The sequence below is a fragment of the Cucurbita maxima genome, unplaced genomic scaffold, assembly GCF_002738345.1.
Source record: "Cucurbita maxima cultivar Rimu unplaced genomic scaffold, Cmax_1.0 Cma_Scf00032, whole genome shotgun sequence".
Taxonomy (NCBI): Eukaryota; Viridiplantae; Streptophyta; class Magnoliopsida; order Cucurbitales; family Cucurbitaceae; genus Cucurbita; species Cucurbita maxima.
This window is the reverse complement of record NW_019272048.1, coordinates 872,851-888,181: the sequence shown is the minus strand read 5'-3', so window position 1 is coordinate 888,181 and position 15,331 is coordinate 872,851. Positions and strand designations below refer to the sequence as shown.

The window sequence follows — 15,331 nt, the reverse complement described above, 5'->3', positions numbered from 1 at the left end:
GCGCTTTTGCTCAAATAGTGTGTCCAAAAATACGGTTTTTCTCTAATTTAGTCCTAAATCACATAAAGATATGTTTAGAATTGAAATCGGGATATAAATCGGGCAAATAGAAGTCGGACGGACAGAAACAGAGACGCACGCGCTCCCACGCGCCACCACACATCCTCATGCACTGTGACACACACATGCTTTCTGCGTAGTCATGGTTTAGGCGCTTTGGTTCGGGTTGGTTCGGGCCGCGGGTCGACTGGAGCTGCCACGTGTCAACGATCGTATGGAGTCGCATCGCTCTGCTCTGCATGTGACGCGCTGCTCCACGCATCGAGTGACACGTGTCACTTTTCCACTGACGCGCTCCTCCTCCCGCCAGTTGACACGTGACTCGCTGGAAATTTTTTTCTCTTCTCCGTTCTTGGAAATCAGCTTAGATCTTTGCCTTTGGACCAGAATTTCGGCTAGTTTTCTCCATGAATCTTGTGGAGAATTCCCTCTAGATGATCAAATTTTTAGCCTTTGATTCACAACGGAGAGTTCTAGATATGAGAAAAACGATCAAGATCTTACCTCACAGATTTTCTCGATCTCTTGACGGAAAATGAGACTCCGAATGTCAACATCTTCTTCCTTCCAAGAAGAAGTCCTTGTCATTAGGTCGTGGCTGGAGACGACTTCCATGATGGTCTGATATGAATTCCGGCGGCGGTTTTCTTGCTCTTTATCCCAAACTTTCTATCCCTACGTTTTTTCTTCCTTTGCGACTATGGTGCTAGGGTTTCAAGGATCCCTATAATGGTTGGAGGGGCAAACTTACTTATTTGTCCCTCTTTTGATTTTAACCCTATTATTTTATCTATATATATATTTAAATATTCGGGTGTTCAGTTGCCTTGAAGCGTAAGCTACTGCCTTACCCTTATGCATAAGCACGCACCCTAAGCCCTTACACGAGTCATCTTTATACATTACAAGGTTGTTTGGCCCATCTAGAACGAATGCAGTTTCCAACCTTTGCTTAAGTTCCTGGAAACTCTGTTCGCCTGCTGGGTGCTAGTCTCTATTGTGTCAGACGGGGACACAAAGCGTTGGTGTGACAGAGTGACCACCTTGGTAAAAGTCTCAGGGGGGTAACCAGCTAAATGAAGAGGCAACCCGAGAACATAAAAAAGATGTGAGAGAGACCTATCCTAAACTCTTTCAAGAGACGCCAACTTTAAGGGACGAAAGTTTCTAAGGAGGGGAAAGTTTGTAGCACCTGAATATTAATATATATATATATATATATATATATATATATATATATATATATAAAGAAATAAAAAAATAATAAAGTTAAAATCAAAAGAGGGGCAAATAGGTAGGTTTGCACCTCTAACCATAATAGGGGTCCTTGAAACCGTAGCACCATAGACGCAAAGGAAGAAAAAACGTAAAAAGAGAGTTCGGGAGTGAGAGCAATCATCGAATCTCATCGGATCACCATGGAAGTCATCTCCAGCCACGATCTAATGACAAAGACTTCTTTTTGGAAGGAAGAAGAAGATGTTGGTGTTCGGAGTCCCTTTTTCTGTCAAGAGATCGAGAAAATCTGTAAGGTAAGATCTTGATCGCTTTTCTCACCTCTAGAACTCTCCGTTGTGAATCAAGGGTTGAAATTTTGATATGTTCATCTAAAGGGAATTCTCCACAAGATTCATGAGAAAACTAGCTGGAATTCTAGTCCGAAGGCAAAGATCTGAGCCGATTTCCAAGAACAAAGGAGTGAGAAAATTTTCCGGCGAGTCACGTGTCAACCGGAGGGAGGAGCGCGTCGACGGAAAAGTGACACGTGTCACTTGATGCGTGGAGTAGCGCGTCACACGCAGAGTGGAGCGATGCGGCTCTATACGACCATCGACACGCGGCAGCTCTAGTCGACCCGCGACCCGAACCGACCTGAACCAAGGCGCCTGGACCGCGACTACGCAGAAAGCATGCATGCGCGGTACTCATGGGTGAAGCTCGCAAGTAAACATTCTCTCGGCGCGTGGGAGCGTGTGAGTCTCTGTTTCCGTCCATTCGACTTATGTTTTCCAATTTTTATCCCAATTTCAATTCTAATCATATTTTTATGTGATTGACCTAATTGAAGAGAATCAGTATTTTTGGACATGCTATTTGTGCAGAAGTGCTAGCGAAAGGGCACGCGTCAACCAGGTAAGTCACCACCCGGTATTTAGGAAGAAATACTTGTAAGATTTGCTTGGATTGCATGCATGCTAGTACATTTGTCTTAGATTAGCTTTCCATAAATGAGACTAGGTAGATCGATTGTTATGAGCGTATTGAGTGTTTTATCTGAGTGTTGCTTGTATGCTTTAAGCTTCTGCTATACGGATGCATATGTTTAATTCATGTTGAATTAGTGAACTTCACGTTTCGGGTATTTGAGGGATGACATCGCCCCGTTGAGCGCAAACTCCGCTTTCCGAGTGCCTGATGGAGGCTATCGCACCGTTGAGTTTGCATGTCTAATTTGCATGAATTATATATGATGATGTTAGACAGCGGTTCGCACACTCTGTTATTTTCCATGACCTGTTACTATGATGAGTCTAAGGGTTTGTAGGTCGGACAACAAGTCACCCAGTCTAGATACAACCTTCCCCTGGGAATCTAACAGATTACCACGGCAAAGAAGTACCTTATGAGTGTTCTTAGACTGTTAGTTGTCTGAACGGTCTCTATAGCTCCATGGGGGAACCAGAGGTTCCTGATCAGTTCTTACTGCTCCTAGTCGTTTCGCATGGGAAATGTGTCCCCACGTCGTACAACCCGTTAGCTGNCGGGTTGGGTCGCCCCCCCCCCCCCCCCCCCCCCAGGGGACTGTCATGGGCTTAGGAGGTACTCAGCACACCTCTACGCTAGATACCATGTAGTCTCAGATAGCCATGTAAAGGTAGCGCCTCATAGAGAGACGTCGGTCATGTCAACTTAGGATAAGGGACCCTTAAGTATCAAATGAAAGGACGGAGAACCAGTGAAAGCTCCATAGAGCAAGTCCCAAGGGGCGAGCCCCAAAGAGACTAAGACCAGAACCAAACGTCCTAAAGCCAATTAGAAGATCGTGGGAATTCTCTTTGAGTTAGAATGCGATGAGAGCCTATAAGTAGGTTGCTTACTGAGTATAATTTTTATACTCATCCCATTCTTTCCTATTTTTTTTTTCAGGTGTTTGTAGGCTGCCGGTTGAGGTAGAGGAGCATTCGAGAGTTGTATGATCACAGAGGGGGTCGTTCCGGAGCGTCAAGTTCCTTTTCAGTTTTTTGGAGTCTTTTGCAAATTTCTTTATATTTGTATCCCTTTTTATTCTTTGAAAATTTAACTTCACTTCTCTGTCTTCGGTTTTAAGTCTTTAATGGATTTGCCTCTTATATTTCCTTTCTTTATTTTTATTTGTTTTCAATTTCGTCTTATTGGTCACGGTCCGATTTTCGAAGCCTCGAAACTTGGGTCATGACAAGAAACTTCTGAGACTATTGCTAAGGAACCAAAGGTGGAGCAAGTGATACTTGAGTAGGTGTTGAGAGGATCATTCAGAACCAACTGAGCACTAGATAGATAGAGATGATCATTCAGAACCAATTGAGCACTAGATAGATATTCACCTTCATTACACTATCTATGGCTCATTACACTATCTATTGCTGATTAATGAAAGGGAGCTAGAATTCTTTGATGAGGCCTTTACAGTTGGGAGATACAACCAAGTGGAAGCAAGCCATGAATGATGGGATGATTTGGATGTCTAGGTTTTAGAATTATGTTGCTCTTTCATCTACTGAGGTTGAATACGTGACAATAGATGAAGCTAGAAAGAAGAAGATATGGATGACAAACTATCTGGAAGAATTAGGCTAGAAGCAACACGAGAAGATTCTTTGTACAGATAGTCGGAGTGTGGGGAAAATATAAAAGGTGCAAAGAATCCAGCAGATATGGTGACAAAATGTGTTGATGTTGGAAAATTGAGGTTGTGCAAAGCTTTAGTTGGTCTGATGCAATGAATATGACAGTGGTGATGAGAATCGTTTGAGAATGAAATTCTTGTCTTCAAGTGGGAGAGTTGTTAAGTTATGGAGCCTACTACTTATTTATGGCTCACTCAATGGTTATACATATTAAGATTATATATGGTAAATGATATATACCGTAAATGATCATATATATATAGTAAACAACTAAATCTTATGAATGGTACACTAAACCATCTATATATATACTCCCTAAGTAGTGCTTTGAAGATGTAGTTTCTGCGTTCTCTATATTCTATATTACTGTATATACATGAAGTCATCAATATAAACCTCTAACCAATATTTCTTCTTCAATTTTCTCTTTTGTTCTATGTTCATCTACATTGAGATTGAGTGTGTGAGTTGTCGTGCAGTCCTAACACATAACTCACGCATACTATCCCCTTGAAGCACTTCAATCGGCGTTGTTTGCCTCTCTTGTGCTCACTCTTGTTGGAGTACTTCCACGGATGTTGCTCGTCTCTCTCATGCTCACTCCTATTGGAACACTCTATGGTTTGGTAACTCCGCTATAGTAGGGTTGGGGACTCATAATCTACGAAATAGCTTTACATAGCGGCTTTTCTTATGGTACCGTCCAATTCTTCATCTGAAAATTAGAGTTTAGAGCTAATCCTTCGACAGTGTTTTTGAAGCTAAGTGTTGTATTTACTGTCTGAAGTTGCCTTTGCTTCTGAGCGTAGGTATAACGTAATGACTTAAATATTTTTCCGATAATCATTCGAATGATTGAATATTTATGCAATTCATTTTTGTAACTTCTTTTAGAGAATTAAAACAGATGTTTTCCATTAATAGTTCTGTGATCATTGTATTACCCTTATGCAACAGACATGGTAAAAAACAAAGGTTTCTTGCCCTCGGGGCCTTCTGAAATACCCGTTCAAAGGAATCAAATGAAGGAAATCATTTATTCGCTACTTCCAGCTTGCAAAGAACCTGATCCTGAAACTGGTATTGCCTTTAACGCAGAAGCTATCATTGCCAACCCACCAGCTTACGGTAAGACCTTGCCACTAACTATTTTTTTTTTTTTTTTTTCCGAGGAACAAACAAGGAGCGAGGTTACTTTGTTACTTCTCCACAATGGTATGATATTGGCCACTTTGAGCATATGCTCTCATGGCTTTGCTTTGGGTTTCCCCAAAAGCCCTCAAACCAATGGAGATGTATTCGTTACTTATAGAACTCATGATCATTCTCTAAATTAGCTAACATGGGACTCCCTCCCAACAATCCTCTCGTCGAACAAAGTACACTATAGAGCCTTCCCTAAGGCCTATGGAGCCCTCAAACAACCTCCCTTTAATTGAGGCTCGACTTCTTCTCTGGAGTCCTCGAACAAAGTACACCCTTTGTTCGGTACTTGAGTCACTTTTGTCTACATTTTTTAGACTCACAACTTCTTTGTTCGACATTTGAGGATTTTATTGACATGGCTAAATTAAGGACATGACTCTAATACCATGTTAGGAATAAAAGACCTCGACATTTTCCACTTTGAGTATATGCTCTTATGGTTTTTCTTTGGGCTTCTCCAAAAGAGTTTGTATCAATGGAGATGTATTCTTACTTATAAAACTCATTATCATTCCCTTAATTAGCCAACGTGGGACTCCCTCCCTACAATCCTCAACAACCTTCTCTTCATTCTGTTATTTACTATCCTTTTGCTTGATATATGTGGAAAGTATTAGTCCTCTTTACTTCTCTCTCATCTTGGGCAGAGGAAATTTTGAATGAGGTTGGCAAGATTTCGGCACATTTATCCTTTTTCCTCTCTTTGTTGTTCTTGTGAAGAAACTCTTTGCCGTAACCTCTTCAATGCTTTTGTAGGACATACTCATGTAGCAGAGGCACTTAAAATTCCAATTCACATATTTTTCACAATGCCATGGACGTAAGTTTGCCCGACACAGTGTACTTTTTTTTTTTTTTTGACAATCTGGAGATACTATAATTGATTCACATTGTGGAATATTTACCTATATTTGAGCTATATGCCATGTAAGAGAGTTTGAATCGCGCTATTTCCTCCTCTTGCCAGGCCAACAAGTGAATTTCCTCATCCTTTATCCCGTGTCAAGCAACAGGCTGGCTATCGGGTAGTTCGATTATGGCGTTGCCTTCTGCTTTTACACACACACACACCATACCAATTTTTTTTCCTCTTTTCATTTTTTATGCCTTCATCGAACATAACTTGACTTAGACCTTTTTTAATTTCCAGCTCTCGTATCAAATTGTCGACTCCTTAATTTGGCTTGGGATACGGGACATGATTAACGATCTTAGAAAGAAAAGGCTGAAGCTACGACCTGTTACTTATTTAAGTGGTTCACATGCCTCTGAATCAAGTGTGCCACATGGGTATATATGGAGCCCACATCTTGTTCCTAAACCAAAAGGTTCGATCTTGTAATGATAGTTGTTCTTTCTACTGTAAAGCAATGTTAACAAGTTACTTTTTTTCTTGATCATCAAGCACATAGAATCTTATGATTCTAGCTTTAAACTTGGGTTTTTTTTCAGATTGGGGGCCTAAGGTGGACGTGGTCGGATTTTGCTTCCTTGATCTTGCATCAAGTTATGAACCTCCTGAGTCGCTCGTAAATTGGCTTAAGGCTGGTGACAAGCCCATTTATATCGGTTTTGGTAGCCTTGTGAGTATTTCATATTATTCCTTCCATTTAATTTGATATTTCAGCCTTTTAAAGTTGATATTTTTTCTGCATCAAAAGCTCCCCTTTTATTGGGGCAGTAGTCATAAAAGAGTTGGTAGATTTTTGTTTTATTTTATTTGGTTGTGAAATGAAACTTCCATCATGAATCAATTGTACAAACTTCAATGTGATGTCCCGGCTAATTCGGTAAACATAGTGGTGACGATTGCAAATCGTTTAATCCTCTGGTGCCCTCTTCTTGGAAGATCCTTTAATTCCTTTCTTGCAAATATTCCATTTTGCACCATCATTTCGCCTCCTCTTCTTTCATTTTCCTAACCTATCACTGTTTGAAAATCCTTGTGAACTGAAGTTAGGAAGATGTGAAAATCCTTGTGAACTGAAGTTAGGAAGATGTGATCTCCTAACTAAGAAACACTAAAATTCATAGTCAATTTGGGAATCAACCTTGAAGGAAGGTTAGGATTCGGACTGCCTCAATAATCAATGATGAAAGTTAAGAATGCAGGTTCCTTTCCTAAGATTATAACACTTTGTAACGGCCCAAGCAACCTCTAGCAGATATTGCTCTCTTTGGGCTTTCCCTTTCGGGTTTCTCTAAGTTTTTTAGAACGCGTCTGCTAGGGAGAGGTTTTCATACCCTTACAAAGGATGCTTCGTTCTCCTCCCCAACCGATGTGGGATCTCATAATCCACCCCCTTGGGGGCCAGCGTCTTTGCTGGCCCACCACCTCGTGTCCATCCCCCTTTGGGGCTTAGCCTCCTCACTGGCACATCACCTAGTGTCTGGCTCTGATACCACCTCATCTAACACCTTTGGGGGGTCTTAAGCTCTCAACTGTGGAGCATTGTTTTTTTCCCACTCTTGAACCGGATACAAATTTTTCATCGATTGATGAAAAGAATAAAATGTTTGAAGTTACAAACTCCCGAAAGGAATTGAAAAAAATTTACAAAAACAACCAACATAGTTACGTAGAAGCCTAAGATGAGTGAGTAAAAGCACTTTAATTAATACAAATGTCTCAAGGAGAAAAGAATCATCTAGAATTGTTAGTATCATCTAGAAACATCTCATGAATATACAAATTTTTGTTTATCTGATTCTCAAGATACAGCCTTTTAGGTAAATGGTCTTCTCACGTTCTTAACCTAGTTTTCATTGTATGTCAGCCTGTTCAAGAACCTGCAAAGATGACCCAAATAATTGTAAAAGCGCTGGAACTTACTAGACAGAGAGGCATCATCAACAAAGGATGGGGCGGTCTCGGAAATTGTAAGTTTCTTAACTTTTGTTGCCTGGAAATACGGCGTCTGGAAGATTTAATTTATTTAGCTTAAACTTTATTTTTTTTCCAGTGGAAGAACCAAAGGACTTTGTATATTTATTGGACAACTGCCCTCATGATTGGCTATTCTTACAATGCAAGGCTGTGGTGAGTATATGTAGTTGAGTTCATATCAGAACATTATTATACCTCATTACAAATAAGAGATCTATACAAAGTACGGTTCAAAGAAACATAATCTTCACCTGAAAGAAGCCGATAAAACAAATAAACTAGGCTTCTTTATATTATCGTTTCCCATTTCTTCTCCTCTTTTCTTTTTTTTTGTATTAAAAAATATTTTGACCCTTTTCTTGTGACATTTTCTTTTCGGAAGAATAATGGATCTCTTGGGACAAGGAGCTTGATGCCTATTTATAGTAAAAGATCCGGTATAGATATACGTAGATATTTGATATTATATTTTGTAGGTGGTTAAATCTATTAAATCTATATTTAGTAAACGAAAACCATATATATACCGAGTGCTTTCAAAATGTAATTTTTTCATTCTCTGTATTCTCGGTTGGTGTACATACCTGAAATCATCAATAAAAACTTTAGCCAATATTTTTTCTTAAATTTTCTCTCTCCTATCTTTATGTTCATCTTGATCGTGTGTGCACTTTTGTGCGATCCTAACCGGATCTTGACTTAGAATAGTGGATTAATTAATTTTTCTGAGTGGAAATAGCATCACGATGTTTCAGAACTAATTGGTGTTGCTTTTATCTCAAGCAAGTGTAACAGAGGGTCTGAAGTCTTAGTTGTCTCTTATATATAAGAGAGGCTAAAATACTGTTTCTTTCCCATCACTTTGGTGGTTGTTTTATTCTCTACGCTTTGTGAGTGTCTAAAATTTGGGGAAAAATGAAACTTTGTTGCATTAATGAATAAAGAAAATGTTAACAGGACAGGGAGATCGGGATCCTCATAAACCGATAATCTAAAATGGATATTTTTTCCCATTTCTGATAGGAAACAAGATATGATGAAATGCTACGAAGGTAGGGATAACCAGTCTCAAGCTGTAGAGATTTTCTAGAAACCCGAAGTTTCCCGAAAGAATTGATAAGGTGGATACGAATAAACTATGGCTTAAAATATCTTATATTTGAATAACAAGTAAAACAGAATTGTGGAGATCCGTGATTCCTAATATGGTATCAGAGCATGCCCTTAACTTAGCCATGTCAATAGAATCCTCAAATGTCGAACAAAAAAATTGTGAGCCTCGAAGATGCTGTCAAAAGTGACTCAAGTGTCGAACAAAGGGCGTATTTTATTCGAGGACTCCAGAGAAGGAGTCGAGTCTCGATTAAGGAGAGGTTGTTCGAGGGCTCCATAGACCTCAGGAAGGTTCTATAGTATATTTTGTTCAAGGAGAGGATTGTTCAGATGGAGTCCCACATTGGCTAATTTAGGGAATGGTCATGGGTTTATAAGGAAGGAATACATCCTCAGTGGGTTTATGAGGCCTTTTGAGAAAGCCCAAAGCAAACCCATTAGAACTTATGCTCAAAGTGGACAATATCATACCATTTTAGAGATGTGTGATTCCTAACAAAATTCACAAATACTTCAGTTGTTTTTCACTATTTTCGCTCTTGAATGGTTATTTAAGAAAATTAACCAACTTTTTCGAACGGAAGGCTGGATATCCTATGCTATGGCTAATAGCATATTGACTATGTTTTCCTGGTTCTCTTACCTGTTTCCTGCATCTAAAAGGGTTCCCCCCTACATTGTCTTGTTTACAGGTGCATCATGGAGGTGCTGGAACAACAGCTGCTGGACTAAAAGCTGCTGTAATGGCATCGCATTGTAAAACTTGTCTTTTTTTAGCACTACGTGATTGATTATTGCTAACTTTTATCGTCTCTGTCTCTGTCTCCGTCTCTGTTCATTCTAGTGCCCAACCACGATCGTTCCTTTCTTTGGAGATCAACCGTTTTGGGGCGAGCAGGTACATGCTAGAGGAGTTGGTCCTGCACCCATCCCCGTTGAAGAGTTCTCACTTAACAAGTTGGTGAATGCCATAAACTTCATGCTAGATCCAATGGTAATCTTTCTGCAAGTTGAACAAGTCTTGAACATATTATGCTTATTAAAATTATTGGAACCATGGGAAGCAGTCATTTAATTTAAGCAGATAGCCTTGAAAAGAAAAAGTTATTAATCTGGGGGTAGGTGCTGCACGTATCATCATTGGTTTGTGAATCTTGATTCATGTCCTGTCTGCTCATTTCTTCTAGAAAAACATTCAGTGGAATGTTTGAACTGGCTTTGTCTTCATCTTTTTACCTTCGGTGAAATATTTCATTTTAAGCAGTTAAATGACTATCTAATGTCTAGCCATACATCTGAAGACTTTCTATTGTAAACTGAACTTCGGACTTCCCATGAAAACTGTAACGGCCCAAGTCGACCGCTAGCAGATATTGTCCTCTTTGGATTTTCTCTTTCGGACTTCCCCCCAATGTTTTTAAAACTCATTTGTTAGGGAGAGGTTTCCACACCCTTGTAAAAAAATGTTTCGTTCTCCTTCCCAATCGACGTGGGATCTCACAATCCACCCCCCTCCGAGACCCAGCGTCCTCGCTGGCACTTGTTCCTTATCCAATCGATGTGGGACCCCCCAATCCACCCCCCTTCGGGGCCCAGCGTCCTTGCTGGCACATCGCCCGGTGTCTGGCTCTAATACCATTTGTAACGGCCTAAGCCCACTGCTAGCAGGTATTGTCTTTTCTGGGCTTTTCCTTTTAGGCTTCCCTTCAAGATTTTTAAAACATGTCTGCTAGGGAGAGGTTTCCAAATTCTTACAAAGAAGGTTTCGTTCTCCTCTCCCACCGATGTGGGATCTCAAAGCAGCTAACTTTGAAAAGAAAAAGTTATTAATCCGGTGGTAGGTTCTCTACTTATCATCATTGGTTTGTGAATTTTCATGTCCTGTTTGCTCATTTCTTATAGAAAAACATTCAGTGGAATGTTTGACCTGGCTTTGTTTTCATCTTTTTACCTTCAGTGAAATATTTTATCTTAAGCAGTTAAATGACTATCTAAGGGGTAGCCATACATCTGAAGGCTTTCTATTGTAAACTGAAGTTCGAACTTCCCATGAACACAGTCTGACCCATCCTTCAATACTAAGACTGAAATCCTTCAATACAGAGACTGGTCGGAATTTTGATCCTCTGTTTAGTATTCCATTTGTAGTACTTCTGCATTATGCATTCGAGATTGTTGAAGGAAAGATCTTGGTGTAATTCCTAGTCTTAAATTAAGAGATATTTGTTTGATTTCATTAAATAAGAGAGGTAGTTAGTCTCTCTGTATTATAAATCACATTTGTAACAGCCTAAACCCACCGTTAACAAATATTGTCCGCTTTGTCACATTACGTATTGTCGTCAGCCTCACGGTTTAAAAACGCATCTATTAGAGAGAGGTTTCCACCCCTTATAAAAAATGCTTCGTTCCCCTCTCCAATCAACGTGGGATCTCACAATCCACCCTCCTTGGGGGGCCCAACTTTCTTGCTGGCACACTGCCCGGTGTTTGGCTCTGATACCATTTGTAACCGCCCAAGCTTATTGCTAGCAAGTATTGTCAACTTTGACCCGTTACGTATTGTCGTCAGCCTCATAGTTATAATCATCGGTTTGAGGGTATCCTTTAGCGAAAAGGAAAGAGAAATTATTACTATGGTGTTTAGTGTAAGGTGGAGAAATTCATCCATCAGAAGGAGAGAAAGTAACTCTAGGAAATTATGTATCAAAGTAACTCTAGGAAATTATGTATCATTCCAGGTAAAGAAGTCTGCTGTCGAGCTTGCCAAGGCCATGGAGAACGAGGATGGAGTAGAAGGAGCTGTGAAAGCCTTCTTCAAGCATTATCGTCCAAGAAAGACCGAACCGGAGTCAGAGCCAGAGGACTCGACCGTTTTCTCTATGCGTAGATGCTTTGGTTGTTCTTGATTCGATGGTGTGCGGGATATCGTCGACATGACCTTCCATTAACAGATATGGCATGCCCCTGCTGTGAAACATGGGCAAATGTCCTGAGCAGTGGGGTATGTCATGAGGTAAATGTTTATAATGTTGATAATCTCTATATAGCCTGAGAATGGCGCTTTGCACATTTTTATTTGCTGTTATCAGTGTTCTTTCTAAGCATTTCACGTGTAATTTCATTCATCTCTTTCCCACTTTCAAATGTATATTTTTTGAGCTATCTGTTGAGATTGTGAAGTACATATGTGCAGGTTTTTAGGTGATTTGTTTCAATATATATACATATATGTATGTATGTATGTATATTTCTTAGTGTTTCAAGAACAAGCAAATGATTATTACAAAGAGATTTGAATTGTGTTTAAGTCGTCCATACTTTGCAAATTGAAAAGGGATGCTTGAAAAAGTTTGCAAAATTTGGAGGTCGAAAACAAAAGTGCAATACACGGTGAATGAACACGAAGTTCTTCACAACTGTATATCATTATATACTTCCTTGTGTTTAGTTTCTCGTATTGAATTGTTGTGTTTAAATTTTTGACGGAATGTTTGTCATTTTAAACCTTATATGAATGTTGATACACTTTTGATATGCATAATTGTATTACTGAAGAAATGGATAACATTGATTATCTAATTATGTGTGTTGATATACCAACATTATGGTTTGTATGAGTATTGATAATGATATATATGATAGGTATTATCTCGAGAAGAAAATAAATAAAGTCACTAACTTTTAGCGTTTCAAAGTGTCTATAATGAATGGCTCAAAAGGATAGCTTCGAACACCTCTCTTCAATCATTCGAATCAGAGGTCAAATAAGAAAGAGGTCTTGCACGTGTGGTCAACTTTTGATTATTGGTTAGATCACATGGTATGATGAACCAATTATATGATGACATGTGTCCGACACAGTTAACTCAATGAATGACCAATCGAAAATAAAGAGGGGTGAACATTGATCCCAATTAGAGGTAGGGCCAGGTTATTTCTGTCAACACAATACCGTGAATAGATTTGAAAATATTATTACATAATAAACAATACAGATAAAAAATGAGAAATAGAATTGGGATGAAGGTTCAATCTTAATTGATATAGGATACAAGTTATCTAATATCACCCATAAACAAAATATAAACTAACTAAATCTTGAAAATAAAATAAAATATACTTGCCATCAAATCAAATCGAAAAATATTAATGGATTTGATTAAGAATATCAGAGATATATTCCATAACTAAATATTTTTGTGGAGTGTCTGACAATAATATCATTTAATAGTTCAAGCTCATCGCTAATAATTGTCCATTCGGTTACGTATGGTCATCAGCTCCACGATTTTAAAATTGTGGTGAGATTTTTACACCATATAATAAATGTTTAGTTCCTCCCTCTCTACCGATATAGAATATTACCACAAAAAAAATATTTATCTTAATAATTTTATCAATCCAACCCAATCTATCTGATATGAATTTGAAAATTGTTCTGTGAATCTTATTTTTAATTTTTAAACTTTTGTTTATTATAAAATTGTATAGACATTTTCAATTTAGTTTAATTTATTTTTATAATTATTATTTTTTATTTATAAGGGTAGAAACTACGAATCATAGTATCATTCCCGTTTTCGCCTGCGGTTTTCTCAAAATTCTCCTCGCTCTCTTCATCTTCTTTCTTTCTGTTCTCTTCGGTTCCTCCCTTAAATTTCTCTCTGCTCCTACTGTTAGCTTCCTCTCTCTCTGTTATATCGTCTAATTTCTGGAGATTGAGGAGAATTTTGCACGAATTTGCCCTGCTTCTGCAATTTTACGGTAAGAAATCTTTCCATCCTTTTGGTTTCTTCCTAAATTGTGTGGGTTTTGGCTGTTATTTGAAGGAAAAAAAATCCTAGGTTTCTAATAGGAATTCTTTTTGACTACCTTGGCCTAGTGGTGAGGGGAATGCAAATAATATAGGGTTTTGAGCTAATGGATTGATTGTGATCACCAACCTAAGATTTAAGCTGTGATATAATATCTTACTGATTATCTTAGCAACCAAACGTAGAAGGCGCAGTTGTTGGGTGAGAATATCAAGCTAAGCTGCCCAAACATTCACAGATTATATATATATATATATATATATACAAAGGGATTCTTTGGTGATTCGTGATTTTTCTTGGGTGTTGTAGATTTTTGTGGCTGAATTAGGGGGTCGCGATGTCTTTGGATTTGATGCTGAAGCCATCGTGCAGTGGATGCGGATCCACGACGGAGCTGTATGGGAGCAATTGTAAGCACATGACATTGTGCTTGTCCTGTGGCAAAACTATGGCTGAGAACAAGGGAAAATGTTATGACTGTGGCGCTACCCTAACTCGCTTAATAAGAGTTCGTTCTCTACCTCGTCTTTCTTAAGTAGCGTGATGATTTGAATGTGTTAAATTTGTACTCATGTGATTAGGACTTTTCATTTGTGACAAATTTAATAATTTTCATAATAGCGTGGATTGAGTACTGTCTGCCTTGTCTTTTTGAGAGTACATGATGAACTTCATTTTAGGAATACAATGTTCGATCAAGTGCAAGTAGCGACAAGAACTACTGCATTGGTAGGTTCATGAGCGGGCTGCCGAACTTTTCAAAGAAGAAAAACGCTGAGAATAAATGGTCTCTTTACAAGGAAGGTCTACAAGGACGCCACCTTACGGATGCCCTTCGGGTACTTAGTTGACTTTTATTTTGCTTCCTTTCTTAAGTTTGTCTTTGTATAGTTTATTGTTTTGGAAGCCTGGATACTGTTGACATGATATTTATTTTTCTTTTAGAAGTTATTAACTGTTGAGATAAAATAGGGCGAAAGTAATTGATGCTATACTTCATCAAAGATGAAAAGGGATACACATTCTTTACACAGATAAATGTTCCCTTATGGACTTGGAGTCTCGTGCATTTTTTTTTGCCACTTCTTGGGCCTTCTGCCACAGTAGAGTACAGAAACGTATCTTCATTGTATTAATTGGCACTTTTCTATTTTTTTTAATGCGTACATATATGTTGGACCATGTAATTATATGCTTCATGTTCAATATTTAAATACTACCTTGTGTTAACCATAATTCAGCTTTAACCTTGGAGATGCATTTGATTAATATCTTGTTGCATTTTTTTTTTCTTTGTTCTCCCTTGAAGTTAGTTGTTTGTTGCTTATTGCTCATCTTTTTTTTTTTTTTTTTTTTTTTTT

The 15,331-nt window shown here is 38.6% G+C and overlaps 2 protein-coding genes across 4 annotated transcripts in view; both read left to right on the top strand.

Annotated features, from left to right (window-relative positions):
* LOC111466813 (sterol 3-beta-glucosyltransferase UGT80A2) overlaps window positions 1-12,397 on the top strand; it is a 28,538-nt gene extending 16,141 nt beyond the window's left edge. For both annotated transcript variants that reach the window (XM_023111443.1, XM_023111444.1), the window contains exons 5-14: window positions 4,905-5,075; window positions 5,910-5,973; window positions 6,121-6,178; window positions 6,304-6,481; window positions 6,606-6,736; window positions 7,931-8,033; window positions 8,117-8,193; window positions 9,846-9,893; window positions 9,998-10,147; window positions 11,895-12,397. In XM_023111443.1, coding sequence (XP_022967211.1) covers window positions 4,905-5,075; window positions 5,910-5,973; window positions 6,121-6,178; window positions 6,304-6,481; window positions 6,606-6,736; window positions 7,931-8,033; window positions 8,117-8,193; window positions 9,846-9,893; window positions 9,998-10,147; window positions 11,895-12,062 — 1,148 coding nt within the window. In that variant the 3' untranslated portion in view covers window positions 12,063-12,397. The remainder of the gene's footprint in view (window positions 1-4,904; window positions 5,076-5,909; window positions 5,974-6,120; window positions 6,179-6,303; window positions 6,482-6,605; window positions 6,737-7,930; window positions 8,034-8,116; window positions 8,194-9,845; window positions 9,894-9,997; window positions 10,148-11,894) is intronic.
* A 1,322-nt stretch (window positions 12,398-13,719) lies between these two features.
* The window catches only part of LOC111466826 (transcription initiation factor IIF subunit alpha-like), a 6,391-nt gene continuing 4,779 nt past the window's right edge, over window positions 13,720-15,331 (top strand). For both annotated transcript variants that reach the window (XM_023111464.1, XM_023111463.1), the window contains exons 1-3: window positions 13,720-13,920; window positions 14,280-14,478; window positions 14,651-14,809. In XM_023111464.1, the coding sequence (XP_022967232.1) occupies window positions 14,308-14,478; window positions 14,651-14,809 (330 nt within the window). In that variant the 5' untranslated portion in view covers window positions 13,720-13,920; window positions 14,280-14,307. The remainder of the gene's footprint in view (window positions 13,921-14,279; window positions 14,479-14,650; window positions 14,810-15,331) is intronic.